Source organism: Fusarium odoratissimum (genome assembly GCF_000260195.1).
Source record: "Fusarium odoratissimum NRRL 54006 unplaced genomic scaffold supercont1.13, whole genome shotgun sequence".
NCBI classification, from domain to species: domain Eukaryota; kingdom Fungi; phylum Ascomycota; class Sordariomycetes; order Hypocreales; family Nectriaceae; genus Fusarium; species Fusarium odoratissimum.
Window position 1 is genome coordinate 918661 of NW_022158699.1, and position 22765 is coordinate 941425.

The window sequence follows — 22765 nt, forward strand, 5'->3', positions numbered from 1 at the left end:
TTTCGTGACCTGTTCCGGGGTCTTGAACTGTACCCCAGAAACCGTCGCTGGCCTCAAACAATACATTCCGGTTTGACGGCGAGTTTACCCGCACTGCACCCCAGAGATCAGGTATTTGTCGGGATGGGGGAGATGGGTTAAGCTTGTTTAAACGGGCCGTACTGGAGGGTAACTGGATGGGTAGTAGGGTAAGATGACTTCAAAGGAGAGACTTCTTTTGACTGTCTTTACCTTGTCGTTGAGTCCTGCGAATGGGGGCACCATACCCTAGAGGATGCCTCGTTGTCTATCATTAGGGTATTGGTAGATGGTTTTGAGGTGCTGTGGACTACATTATTGATAGACTCTTGCTACATATTCATTTATTGACTTTGCATTAAATACCTTATGTCTTCTGGTTTCTAGTATTGGCATTCTCGTGCACCATCAAACATCCTGCTATTCTCAAGATCAATGCTTCTAAGCTCAACCACTTTATCAATGAACTTCTCTTTTCTGGGCATGATTATCTTCCTTCAGCGATTCTTTTGTCGAATACGACTTGGCTATGTATCAGAAGCACTGCTCAAGAGGCGATAACTCTCAAGTCCAACTTGAGTCGTCGTCGCGAGAACGCCAGTCACGAGTCACCATGTGGACAGGCATTAAGGACAGGCGACTCGGTTTCAAGGCCACTTCTGTATAGCCAGTCAGACTATGTAAAAAAGAAAGTGAGTACCAGATAAAGTGCTCATCACAAAAGTTTAAAATTCCTGTGCCATATAGAATTAGATTCTGTGGTGACTGGTCCAGCCAATCCGCCTCCTTGACTAACCTTATTCTTGGTCACGAGCTTGGAGCAATGTGGTGTTCGGTAACATGGATAGCTTCAAAATTTCTCTACATCTCGACCTGCAATGAGACGTATCCAGTTGGCGATGGGTTTGCGGTGCTTTCGCTTGTCTCTGAAAGTATATCTGCACAAGACTTTCATGAGAGAGTTTGGAACACAGAGTAACGTATTATGAGTAGAAATATTGAACAGTACCCTTGCTGTGACATTCTGTCTTCCTCAACTCTAGCAATATAATCTGAAACACGTCCTCCCGGGCTCAAAGAAATCCATATCACACGATCAACATGAGGATCGTAAATTCAAAAGAACTCGGCAATTTGGTGATGTGGCGGCCGCTCATGCTTCTCGACAAGACACTTTTAGGACCCGCCTACGTCGAAAGTGTCGTTTCGCGCTCGCCTGCACTTATCGCCTCCCAAGCAGGCAAAAGACTACCACTTGAGCTCTGGGACATGATTATCAACTTCGCTAAAAGTTATACCAAGGATCACCGGTTTTCTCTCATACAACCCATTAGGCTACAGACAAGCGTGCGAGGCGATGAACTTGTCTGCAGCAAGTTTCAACGCTGGTCACCCTTTGGTAACATCCAGAAATCTGAGGAAATCGAAATCTATCGATTTTACTTGGCCCATCCCGACAAGTTATCCCGACCTGGCATGAATTCATCCTGTCCTAACCCCTTCGGCGATCCATTGACCCGCGAGTTCGGCTCACTCTGCACGTTCCCCACGGCCTTGCTCGAGACGGCCAAGTTTCTCCACGTGGAGCTCACGGTTCGAGATATCATCAGGTACCTGGAAGACGGGGACTGCAAGATCTGCTCTGGAACGCGCGTGACCGGATCCGACATTCTCTCGGGTTTTGTGCCCCAAAATAAAGAGCATTCGCAGTTGCTTGGCGGATTCCCACCGTCTGCGGCTGAACCTTTAATATGCCCGCTCTGCGTCGGACTGAATCATACCTGGCAAAGCATCAATACACGAAGCCGATTTGTGCCGCCCATGTCTAGGGAGGATTATCGATCGTGGCTGGTTAAACGACTCGAAAGCTTTTTCACAAGACCACGTTAGGCAAATTCCCCAAATAAGATCGAATTACTCTCCAGCTCAAAATTTGCCTCTGGATCTTGAGCGCGCTGAGGTTGGCGAAAAGGGTATCGGATGGGTAAAGGTGGCTGGATTGTGGTTAAGATCGAACACACTGGTCTGTATGTAGCCAGTGAAAGTCCTCAATATAGCACGACAACCTTCCGCGTTTCATTCAGCATAGAAACATCAGCAACTAAGAGGGACTGGGTTATGATAAAATTAGGATGGAACCCACAATGGTTCTACGAAATTATGACAAGATTAGGCCTAAATTTATGGTATCCTTAGGTAAAGTGTTGAATTTGTGTATCATCAACATCCCCGGAAGAAAGGTCAAGGCAACGTTACGGTTACTTTATACAGATCATTATCAATAAATACCCATTCATTTTGTTCCAAATGATCCGAAATGTACTATGCTGAGCTCTGTCAAACATCAAACACATGCCGGATTTCGTGGTTCACGATTGGTGGTACAGCCAAGGGCCGATGACGATGCCGGAGACGGATATCACGCAACCGCATGAACCCTTATCAATGCTCGGCGATCTAACTTGATCGAAACAACCACCATCACCGATCGAGTGGTTGATTTGCATAGTTTATCTTGGTCCCTGTCATCATTGCTGGGGTTGAGTGGTGTCATTCTTTTATTCCGACTACTTTATCTTGATGCTTCGCCGCTCATCAACGTCAATTATCATCTCCTCTTTAGCTGCTTCCAAGTCGCACAAAATCCGGCAAATTTCTTGACTTGGTCGGCAGTTGGAACCTTCGCCACAATGTCGGAATCAGAGGGCAAACATACGGCTGATGCCGCGAATGCTGAGGCGTTGAATGAGGCTCCGATTAAGCGTAAGTTCACCACTTCCGACCTGAAGACTATACTGATGATTGACAGCGAAATGGAATCGGTCGCCAATCTACAATGCAACCATCCTCGGCCTCTGCAGTTTCGCAGCCCCCGGTCTCTGGGGTGCAATGAACTCCCTCGGCGCAGGCGGTGCTCAAAAGCCCTACCTCGTCAACACCGGCAACGCCCTCACCTTCTGTCTCATGATCATCTCATGCTGGTTCACCAGCGGCATCGTCAAATATGTTGGTATCAAAGGCGCTCTCGTTATCGGAACCATCGGCTTTGCTCCCTACAGCGCGGGTCTCTATCTGAACAACCGTTATGGCGTCGAGTGGCTTGTCATCTTTGGTGCCGCGTGCTGTGGTGTTTCGGCGGGTATCTTTTGGGCGGCTGAGGCGGCGATCGCGATTGGATATCCGGAGCCGAGAAATAGAGGACGGATGGTGGCGTATTGGCTTTCATTCACAAGATTGGGACAGATTTTGGGCGGTGCGATTAACCTTGGCCTCAACGCTGATCGGAGCGAGGCGGGCAAAGTCTCGTACAAGGTCTATCTCATCTTTATTGCGCTTCAGGCACTGGGACCATTTGTTGCGTTTCTTCTCAACAAACCCTCCCAAGTCCAGCGTGCAGATGGAAAGAGGGTCGATTTGAGCATTCTCGACCATCCATGGAAGGAATTCAAGGCCACGACGCGTACGTTCCTCAAGAAAGAGTTCCTGCTACTCATCTTTTGGATAGGCCAAGGAGTCTACTCAGAGTCGGTCTTCTTTACCTACATCGCCCTCTGGTTCAGCGTGCGAGCTCGAGCTCTCGGTTCATTCATCTCTGGTATCGTGGCGGTCATTGCGGGAAATCTTCTGGGTGTGTGGCTTGATCAGAACCAAATCGCTCTCAAGAAGCGCGCGCGATATGCTTACGCTGTCATCATGACCCTCCAGGGAGGATGGTGGATCTGGCTCACCATCAACGTCACCAAGTTCAAGCGCGATGAACCTATCTACGACTGGAGTGATCCTGGTTTTGGTGCCGCATTCGGTGTTTTCGTTTTCCTTGTCACTGGATTCCAGCTCAACTACAACTTTGCCTTCTTCATCATCGGTCAGATCTCGAACAATTCGCAAGAGACGGTGCGGCTGTCTGCGTTGTTGAGAGGTACGGAGTCGGCATGGCAGGCGCTCAGCTATGGTCTCAATGCTCTTCCGATCATGGCAACTGTAGGGAGCACGTATATGAACTTTGGGATTTGGGCGGTTGCTATCTTTCCAGCCTGGTTGGTAATCCGGCAGCTGGGCACAGGCGAGGCACAAGGAAACAGTGACACGGACGAGACGGTTGTAGTTGAGAAGGCGTAGCTTAGACGAGGCTCTTCATTGAGATCTTGTGTCGCTGGTAGTCTTAATATTCAGCACATGACTTGCAGTTGAGACCCTTGGCTGAACTCTTATATTGATCCTTGACCGAAAGTCATCCAAGCCCACCTAGCCGTTCATCCAACAATGTGACCTTGTGAAGAATCGTTCATGATCACATCTTTCTTTCACGCAGATACCCTCCGGCTGCCAGTGATCATCTGCAACAACTCTGCAACATCATTAGTTGCCGAAAACAAAGGACTTGTATCTGCTTACCCATTCTTATAGCTTAGCTAAGGGGAGAATTGAATTCTGGCCCCTATGAGGTACTCATACAATGAGACATTGCCTGAAATGGTTTCTTTCTCTGTCTCTTGTAGGACGAGTGCTCGGGAGCCCTGCCGAAAGCAGAGGTGGTCGCAGATGGTGCCGCCGTTAAATCAACGCATAGATTACTGAGGACTCAGGAGACGGATCAATGGATAGTAGAGTATTCGGAAGTGACTTTGATTCACAAATTTGGTCATGGTGGATGGGGAACTGGATCGGCAGTCATCTGGAAACAATCTAAGTCGGGGCCATCCGAGACTGTAGCTTGGCGGTCGGTCGGGATAATTTACAGCTTTGCACTTCTATAGAGAGCAGCCCTGGTCAGTGTTGAACATCCTTGAGGCGACCCATGAATACTTACCCTAACAGCAGGGGGCTCCTGCGTTCTTCCAAAGTGTCCTTAATACTCGGTTCTCTGTGGTGATATAAGCTCTCAGCCATAAGCCTCAACTGCAAATAACACGTGTAGTGAATACATCATGGATGAACCTGGAGTTTCTCCAATTGATCTGTATCGACGTTAGTTACAGCACAAAGGACTGTTTCGGTTCAAGAGTCTTACTCATATATGAGACTAATAAACTACTGGAAGAAGGTTAGCAACAAGTTCATGAGCATTGGGCGTACTATCTGACGTACGTACGTGATTGTAGTCGACTAGAAAGATCGAGTCAGTCCTACTTTGGTTTGTCAGATGCGGTAGTGATGTTTGCCTCACTTGAGACACGTCAGTATGTATTCAAGAGGAGGTCAGGGTAGTTCGTACTGGTGGAGAAAGGAATTACTAAAATGATGTCAGCTTCCATGACTCTAAAAACAGTTGTGTACCAAACTACTCACGTTGGACGTGGTGGCGGGAGAGGAGCGGGCCGCAGCCGAAGGGCCGGATGCAAAGCCAGGCGGCTACTCAAATAGGTCGGTAAAGGACAATCCTACAACTCACGGTCGCGGACGGTGGATGGGCGGCCGGATCGGTCGTCATCTGAGACTAGCATTCAAGTGACAAGTCTTGTTGGCCATAATATTGTGCAATCTTGCGCTTCTACAAAGAGTAGTTCCGATCAGCGTCGAGCATCGTAAAGGCAACTCATGGGTACTCACCTTCCCCGCACCAGGGGCTCCCTTGATGAGTTATGTTTCTGACGGAGGGCTTACTTCTGTCTTCTTCTGTATTGACGTTAGTAACATGAATTTCGAAGTGGCAGCATTCGTTGACACAAGTGTGGCTGGCAGGGATCAGACCATGGACTACTTACCGACGCTTTTTTGTTGCCCATGCTAACGCAATGTAAGGAAACCAGAATGTTAATGACTTCATACTTGAGGTTGAATCTTACGTTGAATAGTTGTTGGGCTGCACAAAGGATCAGTTAGTCAAGCACTTGGATGAGCTGAGTGACTCCGTTGAGTTGGAAGCCAGTCAAGGGAGGGAACTTACAAATTTGTGCGGTAAACAGTCTGCCAAAGTCAAGTATGTTAGTGAGCCACTCATTCTGTCCAACCGTCGAATGAACTGACAAATTCTGGTACTAAAAGAACTCCTATCGCGAAGAACTACGCGTCATCGGCCAAGGTCTAAACCAAAGGGGGAACGAGAATAATCGGTTACGTACGCTATTCTCAATAGTTAGTACGGGAATATCAATATCTTGGTCATTCCGTTGTAAATATCCCAGGGCAAGAGATACTTACCGGCGGCGATGTTGAGCATCGTGCATGTTATATGAAGTGCAAGAAGCAAATCCGGTTTCTTAGAACGTGTTGGTTTTGTATGTCTCGCTGAGATATCATACCAAAGTATTAACGGATGAGTGACTGCGGCGGCGAGATATTGTGGGTGAATAAGAGGAAAGGTGATGGAGGAAACCTTCTGAAGCATTGGAGCAGTGATTAAAATATTTTGTGGGCGCGGGCCAACTGGATGTTATACAGGGCAGGACACAAACAGGTGGACGCCGGCCCGCTGCACTGTGATCAGGTCAGCTCGCAGGTCAAACGCTGAACATTACCTTACTTATTGGCTTTCTTTTCTTGTAACCCAGAGTTTTCCTAAGCAGATGGTCAGGTAGGTTTATGGTAGTTTAGGCAAACTTAGGATAATGTAGTATAGTTTAGGATCCATCCTTATGATGATTTATGATCAATTTAGGGGGCACTTTGACCGGTTTTCCTTTGACCCCAGGTTCACTGAGGGTTTCTCTTCCTCCATGAGGATGCCTGTGACTTGTTTACTTCATTATCAGCATACAGTCCATCTGGTGTCTCACGAAAACATATGGAGTATGGGTTTGAAATCATTCTTGCGCCGGTGGATCTTCAAATCAACGAGTTCAGTGGCTGTTTCCTTCACCCTCACTAGTAACCCCCACATTTGGCTCAATTGTAAAATGAATAATTCTTTTAATATAAATATTCTAACAATGGCTATCTCTGAAAACTTAGGGAGCGTCGGTAGGATCCCTGTATAGACGTCAGTGTTCAGAACAAATGATTCATAGGCAATGAATACTCACCAATCTGTGACCAAATGCTCATCCAAGCCATCCAGCTCCTTCATATCAGCCTCAGAAATCTCAAATCTATCAACGCTTGCGTTCTCGACCATACGCTTCTGCTTAGTACTCTTGGGGAGGGTGATAAAGTCGTGTTGAAGACCCCACCTAGATAACGTCAGCACACAAAACGCGGTACAGGTTGGGAGCCATACTTGACAAAGATCTGGGCAGGTGTAACGGAGTACTTTTTGGCCATGTTGACAATGGCAGGGTGATCCATACGCTCAGCTCGAGCGAGGGGAGCGTAGGCCTCGATGGCAATGTTGTGCTTGGCGCAAGTGGCGCGGATACCTTCTTGAGTGTTGAAAGGATGGACTTCGATCTGGTTGATCACAGGAGGGATACGAGGGTTGGAGGACATGAGCTCCTCGATCTTGAGAGCATCAGCATCGTCAACTTGCAGCAAAAAACATGAAACTCACATGAGCAGAACCAAAGTTGCTGACGCCAGCAGCGCGAATTTCACCCGCATCAACAGCATCTTCAAGGGCCTTCCAGCTCGTAAGTCTGGCTGTCTTTCCACCATACGGGCTATGAAGGAGGAACAAGTCAATGTATCCCAAGCCCGAGGCCTCAACCGATTTCTTGACGGATCTTCGCACAGCATCATACGACTCGTCGCAGCTGGCGAGCTTGGAGGTGTACCAAATATCCTCGCGCTTCAAACCCGCCGTGTTCTCACTACTGTCGAGAAAGTCACTGATGGCTTTACCGGCTTGGCGCTCATTGTGGTACATCTGTGCGCAGTCAAAACCGCGGTAGCCGGTGAGAAGGCCTTGACGAACTGCATCGGTGGCTTCTTTGGTGGACATCATGTAGAGACCGAGTTGGATGCGGGGAATGATGAGGCCATTGTTGAGCTGTGAATGTTAACGAAGGCATCGCAGCATTGGATGAATCGTACCTTGGCCGTGGCGGCGAGAAGTGAGGGTTGAGACGCCATTTTGGTAAATGTTTTGGTTGTTGGAAGAAGCAAGAATTTGAGATGGTGATGATGTCAGGACGTTGCGATCTGATAAGAGATTGATGGGGCCGACATCGCTGGGTCCATCAGTGGGGGTGACGTAAGACGAGGGTAACGATGCGACTGTTACGAGGATCCTAAGCTTAGGCTGAAATTATCCTAAAGATCGTAAGTTTACCTCAATTTTACTGCTAGCTCGTAAAGGCTTATGGTCTCTTATGATGGTATTACCTAAATGAAAACTAAGCATGGTTGTCTCACAAGGGTGCTGTTGCACAACGTGCCGCAGTGCTCTGTTCTCTACAGCCATTGGCTCCCGGATCAATAGCGTCATGTCAAAGGCAGATCAGATAAGCTCAAGTGCCAAGCTTGAGTATTTTCTTGCGCTTCAGTCGTTGCCGAAACCGGTCCCTGGATTAACTTCGAAGCTTCAAAAGCGGTGCAACATGCGCCCGCTCAACGGCCACGTTTGAGTTACATGCTTCAAAAGTTTGTTATTCGCATTTTTTTTACTGATATGAAACCCAAGAAAACATTCTCCAGATGCAAAACGTTGCATAAATGCAGTACTCTACATATCACCGCCGTCAGTGGCCCGATTGTCCTGTCATTCCCGTCACACGTCCCCTCTTTTGTTTACCACCAAAGCTCATAGTAACCTCACTTGAGCTTAGTCCTCTGAAAGCATTTTCTCCACTCTTCTTCCAACCGTCACACTCCAACCATCAATCTTCTTGTTCCACAGATCCGTCAAGTAGAACGTGACGGCCAGAAGAACAACCCAACCGATCGCGTATCCGCCCGTCTTTCCGAAGCTGTCGAACAGTCTTGGCATGATCCAAAAGCCCAAGCTATGCAACACAGGTCCGTGGACAAGATACAGCGAGAAGCTGACCTTTCCTAGATACTGCGGGAGGCGGCTCTCAAGGAAGCGAACGAGCACCGGACTTCGCAGGATGCACGCAACGAGGAGCACGGCGCCCATCGCCTCGTAGAACATCCAGCCAGACAGCGGCGTGTAGTACTTGGGTACCCAGGTCGAAAGATAGGCGAAACCCGGCGTGTACTCAGCACCAGAGTCGGGATACGACAAGAAATACAACGCCAGGACGATACCAGCCCATCGCAGCGCCGTTCCCTTTGTTGTCCGTTGGAAATCTCCCCCGCGACCCTTCGCGCCAGCAGCCGATGGTGGCAGATCTGATGAACGACGAACATCATGCTCTGAAAGCAACATACCGCCCAAGAAAGTCGCCATGTCCCATCGTCCGATGAAGAGACTGTACGCCGAGAGGAAGCAACCGATTCTCGTTCGCCATTTGGCCTTGATCGCAGCGGTGCCAAGAAGGAAGATGTAAATGACCATCGAGCCACGGAATTCCATTGGGATTGTGAAGGTATGCGGATCATAGCGTGTATGGTAGTGACCGAAGTTGAAGGGGTTGGCCCACTCGGCGTAGGATCTGGTAAAGTTCTTCATCGCGTATGTCAAGTTTGGGTGGATGAAGGGATGCTCCTCCCATGAGCCTCCCATCTGAACCCAAGTAAGGTTCAATGGGTTTGTGGCATTGGTGGCATTACCGAAGGTGAGATCCAGATCATCTTCGTCATCGAGGTAGCTGAGAGCTGCGAGTCGCTCCATGCCAGTGGTATCCTTGACAGGCTTGGTGGAGTTGGTGTCATTCTTGGGGAACTGAGCTTCATACTCGGATTCCAAGGTGTAGAGCTGAGAGGGTCCGTACGATCGTGTTGTGTGATTGACACAGAGGAGCATATCTGTCCATTCTGTAGTGTTTCCTTCAGGATATCCAGTGGTATTGCGGAGATACGTGGTGGTCTCTATTCCCAGGTAATTAGCAATACCTGCTGCCCCTCTCACAGCGGTGCCGTTAGCACAGAAGTTACCCTCAGCCAAATCAGCATGAGTAATTGTCGCATTGATGTAGTGAGAGTCGGGACCCTTGTAAATGGCGAACTCGGACTTGAAGACACCGATTTGAGCTAGCACAGCGACAAGGAACATGCTGATGGTGGGAGGAATATAGAGGCGAAAGACACGTCGGAAAACAGACGAGGCAAGCTTCTGATAAGCAGTATCAAGCTTGCGCTCATGAATCAAACGGAGAATATGGCGGCAAATAACATAACCCGAGATGGCGAAGAAAATGGCAACCATAGCACGTCCACGATGCAAGAGACAAATAATAGGCAACGACTGCAGTCCCCAATACGGCTCAGGCGCGCGGGGAGGGAACGCGCCATAGCCTAACATGATGGCAGGCGTCCATGGCCAGAAGAAATGGTAATTGAAGACAAGAAGACATGCGATTCCGCGCAGACCGTCGAGGCATCTGATCTTGTCTCTGTTGAAGCGCGAGGCTGGGGCTGACGATGAGGGCTTATCTTCGTGCTCGGAGCGAGGCAGCAGATCCGGCTGTTGCCCGCCCATGCTGACGGATTGTCTTGATCTAGCGATTGGAAGCATTCATGCGCGCGCAGTGATGGGGGCTTCAATTGGCGCGTGATGAGGGGGATGTTGTATGTGAGTTTGAAATGACGAGGTGAATCAAGGGAGGCTGAAGTCGTACAGAGTGTCCTTGATACGATCCATGTTCACGATTACTAAAGTGAGGTAAGATCTGCAAACGGTCTAGCCCGGTATAGTAACGACGCCACAACAAAGTTACGCCGCAGCAGCCACAGTGCGGTTTATTCTTGTAGGGTAAGCTGCCACGCGACAGTCTAGACTTTGTAACGCGTCGCCGACAACCTTCATAAGATCTCGACTGAACATAAATAACATCAGTTACTACAAATGGCAAAAAGATGCAGAAACAGCAAAAGAAATGCGTAATCAGGGAATCGAACCCTGGGCTCCCCGACGCTGCTCGAATGGCAACGGAGAATTTTACCACTAAACCAATTACGCTTAGCTGACTTGTTTCGAGTCGGCCAGATTAAGGTTTTTGGAGCTCACAAAATCTGCAGGTGACTGGCAGCTTTTACTGCCATGCCATGGTCTATACTTCTCTTCCTAAATGTCATAGTGAGGGCGCCTCATTGGAAAGAACTAAGAGGGAACAATTAAAGACTCTTTAAGATTTATTTTACTTCCTCTGTTTCTCGGTTTAATACTTCAGACCAAGTCTTTTGCACTAAGTGCGTAATGCTGAAATTTTATCACTTACCCTGAACAACAGCAAAACTCTTATTCCGAACACTCATTTTGACGTGTCGCGAGTAATGCAATTGATCGTTTCATCCCCCCGATCATTTAGAATATTTATAATATAGGATATAGCAAATCATCATTGTCCTCACAACTGCCCCCAGGAGGAACGTTAGTGAACCAATCCAACGAACACGCCGAAAAAAAGAGATCATGTTAGAGACAGCCCCATTGACCAGGTTCAGGCTGCGCGATACGAGCTTGGCCAAACACCTATTCAGCTTCTATATTATGTGTCGGGCAATCAATTTTGCCATGGCCCAGGGTCCGACGCGCTGAGGCATTTTTAGACAAACACAAAGAGTCAGCACAGACTTGATTCGAAGCCATTTCAGGTGACAAAAAGCAAAAAGGATGGGTTTGCCGTCAGCAAGACTCGAACTTGCGTTTTCAGTGCTTTCAATAGCCACAAACTGATGTACTGACCCCTATACGATGACGGCTTTGTTGGTTGTTGATGGGACCCCGGCCGCTAATTCTGCAACTTGATGCTCCATGACCCACAGCCCCATTCACGGCCAAACAGCTTCAAGACAAACAATTACCGCTGTAACAGATGACTTTCCTTGTCTCTATTCGCATGCACTCGATATTTGCTGTCTTCGTATGTCGTATGTCTAGTTAGGCAGATATGCCTCCGCTTGGCAACACCAGCATAAGCACATGAATACACTTCCTTACCATCAAACTTCTTCTCTTCAGGTTCTCATGGTCCTTTTTCGAAGATCTTTATATGTATCAGAGGCACAGAGACTGGCTTCCGAAAACCCACTATCACATGAGCCAATAACCGTGGTGTTGAAGCGGTAGTGACAAGTAATTAGCACATCCTGCTATCAAACCCATTGCCATAATCATTCCGATCTCCACGCCCTTGGGCACGCTTCATCTCGTCTTCCCTCCGAATGCTCGTTACATAGCTGCGAAACCGATTGCACATCTCTAGTACCTTCTGAAAATGGGCCTTAGTGACAACTGTTACCAATGCAGCATCATAATCTGGATCCTCTTCACTCTCAAACTCTGCCAGCGTGATAGCTGTCTGCAACGCATTGCGAATATCCCGTCCGTTAAGACTCGTCTCGCCGGCGGTCTCAAGAACCCATTTCTTCGCGTCTGATGCGATCTGTACCTTGCCAGCACGTTCGCGCACCAGTTTGCGGAAAAAGCCACCCCAGACCTTTCGCCTGGTCTCTTCGTCGAGGGCCTGATATCCGATTGCAACGTGGACGCGTGAAATGAAGGCGTCGTCGATTTGTCCAACGCGGTTGGTAGTCAGGAACAGCAGACCTTTAAAGTATTCCATTCGTCGCAGGAAGGCTGTAGATGGAACGTTACCTTGCATCACCGAGACAAAGGCTAGGCGGAGAACTTACCTGATACCAGTCCGTTTCTGGCGAGGTCTCTATTTTGCCGTCGTTCGAGGAAGATATCTGCTTCATCAACGAGAAGCACTGCGTTCCAAGCTTCCGCAAGATCAAACCATTTCATAAGCTCGCCTTCAACGAGTGTTTCGACCGTGCCGATATCAGCCACTGTGAGAGCAAGGAGTGGTCTGTGCAACCATTCAGAGATAGCTTCTTCGTTTCGTTAGCTAGTTTCAGTCTGGAAATTCGCCGCTGACATACCGACTGTGTAAGTCTTGCCGACTCCTGGAGGACCTAGGAAGAGATTATCTGTTAGGGCTGTAAGAACAAAGAAGATTTTATTAAGGAGGAGATACCATGTAGCAGTATGATCTGCCCTGATCCCTTCCCCTCGATGAAATCCGCCGACCAGTGCCTTGTCTCACTATTCTGGCGATTCGAAAGAGCCTGTATGGTCTTCAACTCATCCTGGGCAATAATCAGATTAGAAATACTCTCCTCTGATGGCACGGACTCTTCAACGTAGTCGAGAGAGATCAACACTAAAATTATATTAGTGCCATTGCGAGGACAATCAAGAGAGGGGCATGGGCCTACTCCAGTGCTTGCGTCTCAGGCCATATGCCAAAGCGTCTGGGCATAGCAAAAGGAGTTGGTGCTCTGTGAGTTGTTCCACGACGTAACCACTGATATCTACGCGAATAATATCGAGGGGACGGTGCTCAGGTACATTGTCAAGCCATACCTGCATCTCCTCCCCGTTAACCATGGCGTCGTTGCTGTTGGCCCGTCTGGATACAGGGTTCGGGGGACGGTTTCCAGTATCTTGGGTGGTGTAGAAGGACCTATCATTGTTGATAAGGATCCCATCATACTCCTGGAATCGGGTTGAATAGTCTCGAACTTCTGGAGAAAGGGTCCGGTGGATGTCAGATTCCGCACGCCCTCTTCGATGGTCGATAACCACCTTTCCCGTGTACTGTGGAGGTGTCAGTGGCATATCTACCGTTTCTCAGCAAGCGCAGGCCTCACATATTGGGCCGTATATTTGATGGGTCCCTTGTAATCCACGAGGAGATTGCCCCGTCGAAGCGCCTTGATGAAAGTTGCAGCGCGGCGTAAGATCCTCCCACGTCGCTCGCCATCGTCGTGTGCATCCCAAATTGAAACTGGACACACTGGAAGACTAACTACATCTCGGAGCCCAGAGTAAGAGTTTACGCTTGCAGAAAAGAAGCCTCTTCCGAGGCTGGAGCCATCACTCTCAAGCCGCCAGAGGTCGACCAGCCAAGACCCGTCACTCCCGGACCCCCACACCCTGGACAAAGAAACATCAGCTCGTCTGACGCCCATCACGACTGCAGCATGCGCTGATCCGTCAACTTGTACATAGACATCTGTCCCGGGTTTGAGAGGATACCAGACCATGTCAAACGCGACCTGCGGGACGGAGCTGGAAAGGTGCTTTTGACATGTTAGGATGGACTCAGTGTAGATTGGCCTGAGAAATTTCATCAAATGCTGTGAATGTACGACTTTCAAGTCCGTTCCTTTATCCATAAGTTCATCCTCAGCGTTGCAAACCGTTGGACCGTTAGTTTCGTTGGCCATGGCTGCGATAGCGTCAAAATGGTGAAAAAGAACAGCAAAGGGCTCTTCAATCCTCAGCTCTCCTCCTTTTGAATCATCCAACAACATCTCATGGAATGACGGATAATATTCAACGAGGTCACTGAGGCCCTCAGCAAGGAACGGGGATTCTACCACTAGATGTCGTCGGGAAACATGCTTTGGATTCAACAGATCAAGGCAAGGCGAAGCCACTATTTCCGGTAGCCTCTTCATTTCCGATAGCCTATCCTGATCAATATCCGCTTGGACAAAAGTTTCAATGGTTATGACGGGTCCTTTCCACGCCTCGGGCTGTGACACATCCCCATCTGTTTGAACTGGCGGCTTCGTGGGAGAAAAGCCAATGGAAAACTCAATAGGCCGATCATCGATGTAAGTCAGGTCAGGTCGGTGTAAGTGGAGATCCTCGTCGCGAGGTTTTCCTAGGCTCTGGTAGACTTTGGCGTTCCAGATAATGGCCGGCCCGACAGGCAGATGCTCTGCATCTGAATCCTCATGTTGTCGGAGCTTGGGCAGATCAATCACAAGGTTTCTCTTGATCTCACCGCGGCGAAGCGTTTCTCTTTCGTACGGGTATCCAAAGCCCATGTCCACGTCGTCACCATCAACATTAAAGTACGGGACAGCAGGGTATTGTCGCGAGCGTTGGCCGTCAATCGGGCGGGGCGGGCCTGAGGCCGCCGCTGAAGACGGACTCACAGACTTTTCCGTCGCGCCCGTCTCAGACCTAACTATTGATGCCATGCGTAATGAGATTTGACGGTATAGCTTGAGCCTGTATTACATAGAAAGCAGAAAGATTCACAGGACTAGTTAATCCTTGATTGATGCTCTTGCGATGATATCAGCAGAGCGGCGGAGAGGGGCAGATGATGATTACGGCCCTTAATCAGGCTGTAGATGAACAGGCCCACCCCACCATCATGCAGTGTTCCCATGAACACGTCAGCAAGAGAGGAGGCGACTCAGAAAAAGAAGATTCAAGAGCATTGGAATCCAAGTAGCTGGTCCCTGTTTTGTCTGAGTAAGGAGTGAAGGAAAACCGCTATTGCAGGCGTAATAGCGTGACTTCCCAGCTCTGTTTACCATGATAGCTGAGCCGCGCTGAGAAGAAAACCGTGACGGACAAAATAATGAATAAAGAAGGGGGTGGCACGGGTTATGAAACAGGGCGAATCGATCAAGGGCTGATGTACATATAGATTAGACCTTGTCAGCAGCTAGCCAACGTTGCCTGCGGTACATCTTTGACAAGGAAGGAGATCAGACTTTCTTTCATTGACCTATCAACCTGTCTAAGCCATGAATAGATTTACGAAAGCTGAGCCCAGTAAGGGAATCACCAGGCGGTTCAGCGATGATGTCGTGAATTCCACGCCAGCAGAACCCCTCGGTCGCGCTCTGGCGGCCAAGGTGGCGTTTGACAGAAACCGAGAACGATTGAGGTCGTCGCGAGATGAATGGGACCAACTTTTGTTAGAGGGAAGGGAACTGGCGAATGGCTGTGTTCCAGACGAAGAAGCGGTTTTGTTTGAACAGAGCCGGAGGCTTTATGCGGCATGGGACAAATTTCGACGCGATCTCCCCAAAGACCAGCAGATGCAACTCGAGGGACGCGACCGGCCAGACATCAGTTACCTCGTGGCTACCGTCAATAAAGCCTCGGCGACCTGGCAGTCGGATCGTGAAGAAAGCAAGTTGGGAAAGCTCAAATCCAAATTTCACAGCCTTTGCGAGACATGCCACGACCACAGCTCACTGCTCGCAATCGTTCCAAAAGACGACAAGTATGTCACTCTACTAACGGGGTCCCTCTCAGCCATCGCTCAGGCGACCATTAACCACCAGAATATCGCTGAGGGGGTAGCCGATACGCTCGACGATCTAAGCCATGATATTGATTTCTGGAACCGGCAAATGATGGAGCACGGAAGTATTCCATCCCTTCGTCAATATATTCAGGAACTTTATGTCATTGTCTTTGAGTTCTTCACCGAGGTCTTCAACAAATGGTCCAAGTCTGGCTGGAAACGTTTCCTCACCAGCTTCGATGACGGTGCATTCAACAAACTTTTCACTGCGAAGAAAGGTCGAATGTTGGCTATCGAACGTCGCATGGAACGCCACGTCAGCCTCGACTTTCGACACCGCACCACTGAGTCTTTGGAGATGGTGATTCAGAATCAAAAGGAACTCTTGTATCGTTTACCGAACCAACTAAATGAGCAAAGATTATTCCTCGGCGAGTCCCTCCAACAGTTGCTAGAACAACAACAACTTTTCATTATGGAACGACCCCAGCCAGCCTTGGTCACAAGCATGATTGAAGGAACAGCGGAAGAATGCTCTGATGCGGCAGTCAGTGATGCCAATGAACCACCATTCCCAGAACTGGAGGCTCGCTCGTGCCCGAAAGCGCATTACAGGTACAACCGCGCAGAGATCCAGGCAGAGCTAACCAACTTCACCACTCAATGGAAGAATCAGGTCGAGCATCTAACAGAGGCTGTCACGCAGTCATCACTTCTCCAAATTGATAGGCATGTGCACCATCGCCTGCAAACGTGGCTGCGAGATCTTAGCTCAAGCAATTTCTGGATTCAAGGCCCTCATGACGTCTCACGACCGGGCCAAAATTCCATGACGGCGGTATCTCTAACGGCACTGGCATGGAACCATAACATCCCGTTTGTCGCTTATTTTTGCACGTTCACAAATCATGACGCCTTAGGAACGTCCAAGAGAGCCTGCCTTGAGGCATTCATGGCCTCCATTGTCACGCAACTCGTCCAACTAATCCCAGAGAGGGGTTATTCCCGGGCGGACCTATCTCCTGCACGCTTCTCTGCCCTCGCGCAACGGACATTAAATGTGGCCGAGACGCTCCAGCTGGTCCGCGATGTGCGTGAGCTAGGCCCGAGATTGGTGCATGTCTTTATAGACAACCTTCAGGTATTGGAAGACCGGTCCAACCAAGCTTACACCAGAGACTTTCTCAGCGCTATAGCGGCATTATGTCGCCTGAACGGTGGGAACCGGCTCCCAGAGAGTGCTGCCGCACCGGATACGAGTGAGTTGGTCTTCGGAACCAAGATTTGCTTCACTACGGAGGGATACGTGGATGGTCTGGCGCAGGCTGTAGAGCTACAGTTACTTGATAAGGTTGAATTTGATCTGGAAACAACTGAGCCTATTTCGATGGAGGTTGGTGAAAGACTTGAATGGGATTCATGAGAAGAGAGGCCAATCTTGTATGCCCCGTAGATTATTGCTGCTGGTTACAAAGGAGCAAGGCTTAAGCAACAGTCGAAATTAGCCATTCAGCAATCCAAATAGGGCTATATTAGCGTGAGCTGGTCCAAATCAAGCACGAAGAGTGAAGTAAAATAATCTGCGCGGAATATGCACATTTACCGCATCTACGGGAATCACAATACCCTGAGTAAAAGTGATGAAATTTATCCTAAACAGCAAAAGACTTAGGTAAATTTAGTGTAGATTTAGTGGGTCCTTAGACCAGCTTTTGGCACTTTGACCTAAAGTTAGAAGTCCTTTTTCTCCCTGATGCCTAAGTCTATTTCTTCATCCCTACGCAAACACAACTCAACTACTCTATGTCATACTCAAATCACGAATAGTACATTTCAGCTGTTGAATAAGTCAGATGGCAATCTACGTACCTGGGTAACCTTAAGCGTTGGTAGCATCGCCGTCACCCGAAGACTTCTTCGAGGGAGCACCATCACCTGAGAACGGGTCAGTTTCCATGGCTTCATTTCACTTGGAACAAGTGCCTTCAGGAACAATACCTTGCTTCTCCAAGTTCTCGAGAACGTTCAAGATCCAGCGCTGACAGAACAGCGGGGGAGCTTGCCGAACAGCAGCTTTGACCTCCTGCCTATCCTTCTCGAGAACCTTAGCAATCAAGTGACGCTTGTCAATTCCATGGCTTTCAACGCGCTTGGGCTCAATGGCAACTTTATATGGCTTACTGTGCATGGGTTCACCAGTGGTATGATAAAAGATTGCATGAGTGGCATTTTCTTCTGCAAGCATGAGAATCCCGTGTCGGGGTTGGCCTTGACCTCGCTCCTTTGAGATGGCGAGATGGAGGTTGAGGGTACTCATCGCTGGCAATCAATGGGAATGTCTGTATAGCTAAGCTGTGCTAGGTTAATACTTAGTTTCTTGTATAGCAATAGGTGAAATGTGGTAGGAGACTGGAAGTAAAGCTACATGTGGAGGGAGTAGGTCAATATGTGTGTGGTATCCCTTTTATTATAAGAACCTCGCGGCTTGAATGAATGCTATTTCGTGACATTGTTCCTTGAGATGAAGCGTTGTTCTGTGGTTTAATATCCTGACAACGAGATATGTCGAACATCGTTACCCCAAACCCTACAAAGATGCTGAACAGACTCTCGAAGCATGATCATTCAATAATAGATTGACATGGACCTTTTAAAGAAAGGATTCTCAAGAGTTATCGCTGATGCTAGACTCCGTAAGTCAGATGTCATGAGTTTGATACAGGATCCAATCCAATAGAGCTTGACAGCAAGTACCAATTACTATCAAGAAAGTACAACCTTCCAGCGTCGCCAACTAGACCGGTATAAACTGGTATGAACAGAACATTTTGGCTAGTCTGAGCTTACGGTTTTCTGTCAACTCTATTCATCTGCGAGGATGAGACCAAGTTCAAGCATGAAGAATCAGGTGGAGGAAGCCTTGGAAGTCAGGCATTTGCTTTTGCCAACACCATTGCCTGCACGTCTCCGATGTGACCTCTATGAACTTAACCTTCATGTGAACAATAGCCTGTCCATCGCCTCGCACGAAATATATTAACAATGGATCCTGACCAGTTAGAAGCACACAAGGAAAAGCTCCGAGACATTGCGCGCACCGCTTATGACAGTTGTGTGCCGTTCAACAGCATCACTCCTGAACATCATCGCCAAATATTAGACCGAGCCATCAGGAATGTTCTTTCAACTGAATTGGCACAGTTCACATACGCCCAGATTATCGATGGACCCCCCATTGCGGATGTTGCCTGGGACCGTCGACTTCCTGGCATTATGGGAGAGCATATCATTGATGACCATGAGACATTGTGCCCTGGGGCTTTGGAGAAAGCACATGAGTACCACCAACAATGGGACCCTTCGAGTCTTAAGTTTGATACTGAAGTAAGTCATCCTCCCAGATTCAATGACAAAGATCTTGCTACGTCATCATCATGAGCTTGATCATTTTAGCGTCCCTCACTAACAATCCCTTTAGACTCTAAAAGCCTTTCAAAAGGCCGAACCTAGCTCCAAATCTTTCAACATGCGCTTAATCAAGTTGGTAGCTGTTGCTTTACATCAAATAGCAGTTTGGCTACATAAGCTTGAACCTCATCTCCACCAAGGAGATATTGACGCCGTCACATACTGGGAGATGCCACTATCAGAGACGATGACTCGATTCCCTCCTGGGCATACCCTTTTCAGTCATCACGACTATCTTGACGACGATATATATCCAGAAGGGGTGGCAGACATGGTTGGCTACTGGGCTGAGGATCGTATTCTAGGCGGCGTAACTGTGTTTGATCGGCGCCCCGACAACCCGGATGAGATACCCAACATCTACTTTCATCCATGCCGCAAGAGTCAAACAATACGGGTGTACCAACTACGAGATGAGCAGCAACAAGCCCTCTTCGACTTCCTACTGCAGGATGAATCATCTCCATTGCCATCACCCCTTCCAATTCTTGGTGATAAGCAAAACCGTATAAGAGTAGACGCGCCGAGAGCACTCACACACCATCACATCTACAGAGACATTTGGGAACGAAGACCATTCACCATCATAGAGATGAGGATATTTGACAGAAGACCTAATGATGAACCTGATTATCCCGAGGTTGGCGACATGATACGTCGCATCAATGCACAGGGCGGCATTCCACTACCGCAGCTTCGTCCGCGCTCTTTGTCGCCACTGATGAGGGATGATACTGGAGAGAAGAATTATAGAGACAGAAACTAGTTACACGAACCCAAAAAGTTCAGGGTGGTTCCCTTAGGCCTCAAGAATTGGAACTATCACCTTGACATCGCTTTCCCTTGTGAAGAATGGGCATATCATCTGTCACGCCCTTGATCTCACTCTCGCAAAACTCCACGTTAAAATGACCACTGAAGATCTCCTTTGCAAACCCCTCCTGGGGAACTCCGCTCTTCGTGTCCTCTACTCCTTCGCCAAAAAGATACTTAGCGTCCAGGCTTCCTGTCGCGACGCTGATATCTTTCCCGTCGGGATGCCAGAACAAAAAGGAGCCGCAGTCGCCGCAAAAGCCCCGCGCGATATTCTTGGACTTGCGATATCTTTTGATCTTGTCCTCCGAGTCGCCCTGCCACTCGATGGCGGAGACGGGGACTGTCAAAGTCGCGAGGAAAAAGCTTCCCGTTTGTTTGCGACACTGGGTGCATTGGCAGATGCAACCCAAAGAGTCGTTGGAAAGATCGTGATCTTTTGGGAAGGATATCGTGTAGCGGACGGCTTCGCATAGGCACCCGCCCTCGAGCATCTTGGATGCTGGGCTTGTTGATGATACCATGGTTGTACGTCTTGGAATAGCTACTCGTAAATGTCTTTTGAGTATTAAGAGTTGAAGTAGAAAATAAAATGTGGTAAATGTTCATTACGTTTATAAGTCACCGCTCGCAACCATGACGACATGTAAAGCGGAGGGCATGTCAACAGCGCCCTTCTCCTTTGGCGGGTCACATCATACTGATATTGATAGAAGCCTTCACAATTTACTGAAGATACATAAGCTAATTGTAAAATGAAATGATATTTTTTCTATTAAGATCTAATTGTATGCTCTATTCTATCGTTTCATTAATCATCTAATTCATGCTGTATATCTTTATTTGGGGTGCATTGGAAGGTTCTCCACTGCCCAAGCTCGCTGTGCATCAACGTACTCCTGAGAGAAAGGATAATCATTGTAACCGATCTCTGACCCTCGGACGTAGAAAGTAGTGCGGTCGTACTTGGTCAACTCAACGCCATGCTTGACCCTCCAGACGAAATCGGGATTCGCAATGAAATGGCGTCCGAAAGCGACGAGAACGTCCCACTTGCTGTAGTGCCCATCGAGGACCTCAGCCGCTGATGCAGGGCTGTAGTTACCGGCAACAATTACGGGTGAGTTATTATCCCAGATGTCGAGGATGAAGTCGAGGGTTTGCGCGTCAACTGAAGGGTCGGTGTCAGGAGCAAGCAGCTTGGCGGGGTCACCGCGGGCTTCGACAAGAGAGAGGTAGGCCAGAGGGCCAATCTTCTTGACTTCGTTGACGATGTAGGAGTATTGCTCCTTGATATCGGATGACTCGGCTCCTTGGAAGGAAGCATATGGTGAGAGGCGAAGGGCAACTCGCTTGGAGCCAATCTCAGCTGAGACAGCCTTGACGATCTCGAGCAGAAGACGCGCTCGGTTCTCAACAGAGCCACCCCACTTGTCGGTTCGCTTGTTGACAGAGTCAGATGTGAATTGATCGATCAGATAACCGTGAGCGCCATGGATCTCAATCATGTCACCACCAGCGTCGATGACACGTCTAGCAGTAGCGACGAAGTCCTTGATGAAGCCCTGGATCTCTTCCTCGGTCATAGCCTCGGGCGCGGGAGCACCCTCCTCAATAGGCACGGCACTAGAAGAGCGATACTTGAAGCCGCGCTCCTTCTGGTACTCAGGATCAGCAGCTCGGCCTTGACCCCAGATTTGTTGCGACCAAAGTGACTTGTTTGCGTGAACACCGCCGATGACCTTTTTCCAAGCGGCGACTTGTTCATCTGTGACGAAGGCGGGACCTTGGCGCATGCCGGTGTCTTGCATTGAGACGCCGGTAGCTTCTGAGATAATGAGGGTGCCGGGCGTTGAACCTCGCTCGGAGTAGTATCGCTCTACAAAAGGCTTGGCGACGTGGTTGTCGTCATTGCGGTAACGGGTCAGAGGGGCCATGACCATGCGGTGCTCGAGTTGGACATTGCCGACTTGGATTGGCTTCAACAGCCTGCTGTTGGGAGAGATTGTGGTGGTTGTCTTTGTGACTGCCATTTTGTATGTGAATATTTGTTAAGTACAGGGCGATGAAGAAAAGGCAAAAGCGATGCTTGAAGTACAAGTTCTATGATTTAGAGTTATATAAGATCATGGTGGATGAGCTACCTGGAGCCATGGCGTCTTCTTATAGTCTGGAGAAGTGAAAACTCAGATTGAAGATCAACGTTATTACCTTGGTCACCTTGAGGGTTGCGACGTGGGATTATGTCATTTTCTCACTGACTCGTTGATTTCTAACTCCGGGACTCCGATGTTGGCAGACCCACTCGGCGTTTCCCGATCCAATGGGACAAGCTCCCCTGGGTCGCAAATCTTGTGGCAAATGGGAACATCTCCTGACCAAATGGCTCTCCACCATTTTTCGATCCTTCAGGAACCTCGGAATGTCGACAATCGCGAATGGGAAACTCCGATTCGACG

At 48.7% G+C, this 22765-nt stretch overlaps 10 protein-coding genes and 2 non-coding genes across 12 annotated transcripts; 4 read left to right on the forward strand and 8 right to left on the reverse strand.

Annotated features, from left to right (window-relative positions):
* Positions 1 to 1119: 1119 nt before the first annotated feature.
* On the forward strand, positions 1120 to 1908 carry FOIG_08762 (uncharacterized protein; the record flags this gene model as incomplete). Its single annotated transcript, XM_031208828.1, has 1 exon — positions 1120 to 1908. The coding sequence occupies one exon, from the start codon at positions 1120 to 1122 to the stop codon at positions 1906 to 1908; it is 789 nt and encodes a 262-aa protein (XP_031061834.1).
* Positions 1909 to 2708: 800 nt separating this feature from the next.
* Positions 2709 to 4137, forward strand: FOIG_08763 (uncharacterized protein; the record flags this gene model as incomplete). Its single annotated transcript, XM_031208829.1, has 2 exons — positions 2709 to 2781; positions 2828 to 4137. 2 exons carry the CDS (start codon positions 2709 to 2711, stop codon positions 4135 to 4137), a joined length of 1383 nt encoding a protein of 460 aa, XP_031061835.1.
* A 2710-nt stretch (positions 4138 to 6847) lies between these two features.
* On the reverse strand, positions 6848 to 8026 carry FOIG_08764 (alcohol dehydrogenase (NADP+)). Its single transcript, XM_031208830.1, has 5 exons — positions 7927 to 8026; positions 7445 to 7882; positions 7175 to 7395; positions 6981 to 7127; positions 6848 to 6927 (listed from the first exon to the last, which is right to left on the reverse strand). Exons 1-5 carry the CDS (start codon positions 7963 to 7965, stop codon positions 6906 to 6908), a joined length of 867 nt encoding a protein of 288 aa, XP_031061836.1. The 5' UTR covers positions 7966 to 8026; the 3' UTR covers positions 6848 to 6905.
* Positions 8027 to 8328: 302 nt separating this feature from the next.
* FOIG_08765 (uncharacterized protein) lies at positions 8329 to 10618 on the reverse strand. The gene has a single exon (XM_031208831.1). The coding sequence runs from the start codon at positions 10469 to 10471 to the stop codon at positions 8657 to 8659; it is 1815 nt and encodes a 604-aa protein (XP_031061837.1). The 5' UTR covers positions 10472 to 10618; the 3' UTR covers positions 8329 to 8656.
* Positions 10619 to 10833: 215 nt separating this feature from the next.
* FOIG_08766 lies at positions 10834 to 10915 on the reverse strand. The gene has a single exon. It is a non-coding gene; the product is annotated as a tRNA-Gly (tRNA).
* A 661-nt stretch (positions 10916 to 11576) lies between these two features.
* Positions 11577 to 11658, reverse strand: FOIG_08767. Its single transcript has one exon. It is a non-coding gene; the product is annotated as a tRNA-His (tRNA).
* Positions 11659 to 11765: 107 nt separating this feature from the next.
* FOIG_08768 (uncharacterized protein) lies at positions 11766 to 15048 on the reverse strand. Its single transcript, XM_031208832.1, has 6 exons — positions 13615 to 15048; positions 13180 to 13561; positions 12939 to 13124; positions 12844 to 12876; positions 12592 to 12795; positions 11766 to 12535 (listed from the first exon to the last, which is right to left on the reverse strand). Exons 1-6 carry the CDS (start codon positions 14956 to 14958, stop codon positions 12036 to 12038), a joined length of 2649 nt encoding a protein of 882 aa, XP_031061838.1. The 5' UTR covers positions 14959 to 15048; the 3' UTR covers positions 11766 to 12035.
* A 420-nt stretch (positions 15049 to 15468) lies between these two features.
* Positions 15469 to 17567, forward strand: FOIG_08769 (uncharacterized protein). The gene has a single exon (XM_031208833.1). The coding sequence runs from the start codon at positions 15517 to 15519 to the stop codon at positions 17446 to 17448; it is 1932 nt and encodes a 643-aa protein (XP_031061839.1). The 5' UTR covers positions 15469 to 15516; the 3' UTR covers positions 17449 to 17567.
* Positions 17568 to 17991: 424 nt separating this feature from the next.
* Positions 17992 to 18342, reverse strand: FOIG_08770 (uncharacterized protein; the record flags this gene model as incomplete). The annotated part of the gene is made up of 1 exon (XM_031208834.1): positions 17992 to 18342. One exon carries the CDS (start codon positions 18340 to 18342, stop codon positions 17992 to 17994), a length of 351 nt encoding a protein of 116 aa, XP_031061840.1.
* Positions 18343 to 19050: 708 nt separating this feature from the next.
* Positions 19051 to 20584, forward strand: FOIG_08771 (uncharacterized protein). The gene is made up of 2 exons (XM_031208835.1): positions 19051 to 19409; positions 19504 to 20584. The coding sequence occupies exons 1-2, from the start codon at positions 19068 to 19070 to the stop codon at positions 20257 to 20259; spliced, it is 1098 nt and encodes a 365-aa protein (XP_031061841.1). The 5' UTR covers positions 19051 to 19067; the 3' UTR covers positions 20260 to 20584.
* On the reverse strand, positions 20057 to 20898 carry FOIG_08772 (uncharacterized protein). The gene has a single exon (XM_031208836.1). It carries the CDS (start codon positions 20828 to 20830, stop codon positions 20300 to 20302), a length of 531 nt encoding a protein of 176 aa, XP_031061842.1. The 5' UTR covers positions 20831 to 20898; the 3' UTR covers positions 20057 to 20299.
* A 153-nt stretch (positions 20899 to 21051) lies between these two features.
* Positions 21052 to 22517, reverse strand: FOIG_08773 (uncharacterized protein). Its single transcript, XM_031208837.1, has one exon. It carries the CDS (start codon positions 22337 to 22339, stop codon positions 21146 to 21148), a length of 1194 nt encoding a protein of 397 aa, XP_031061843.1. The 5' UTR covers positions 22340 to 22517; the 3' UTR covers positions 21052 to 21145.
* Positions 22518 to 22765: the final 248 nt, after the last annotated feature.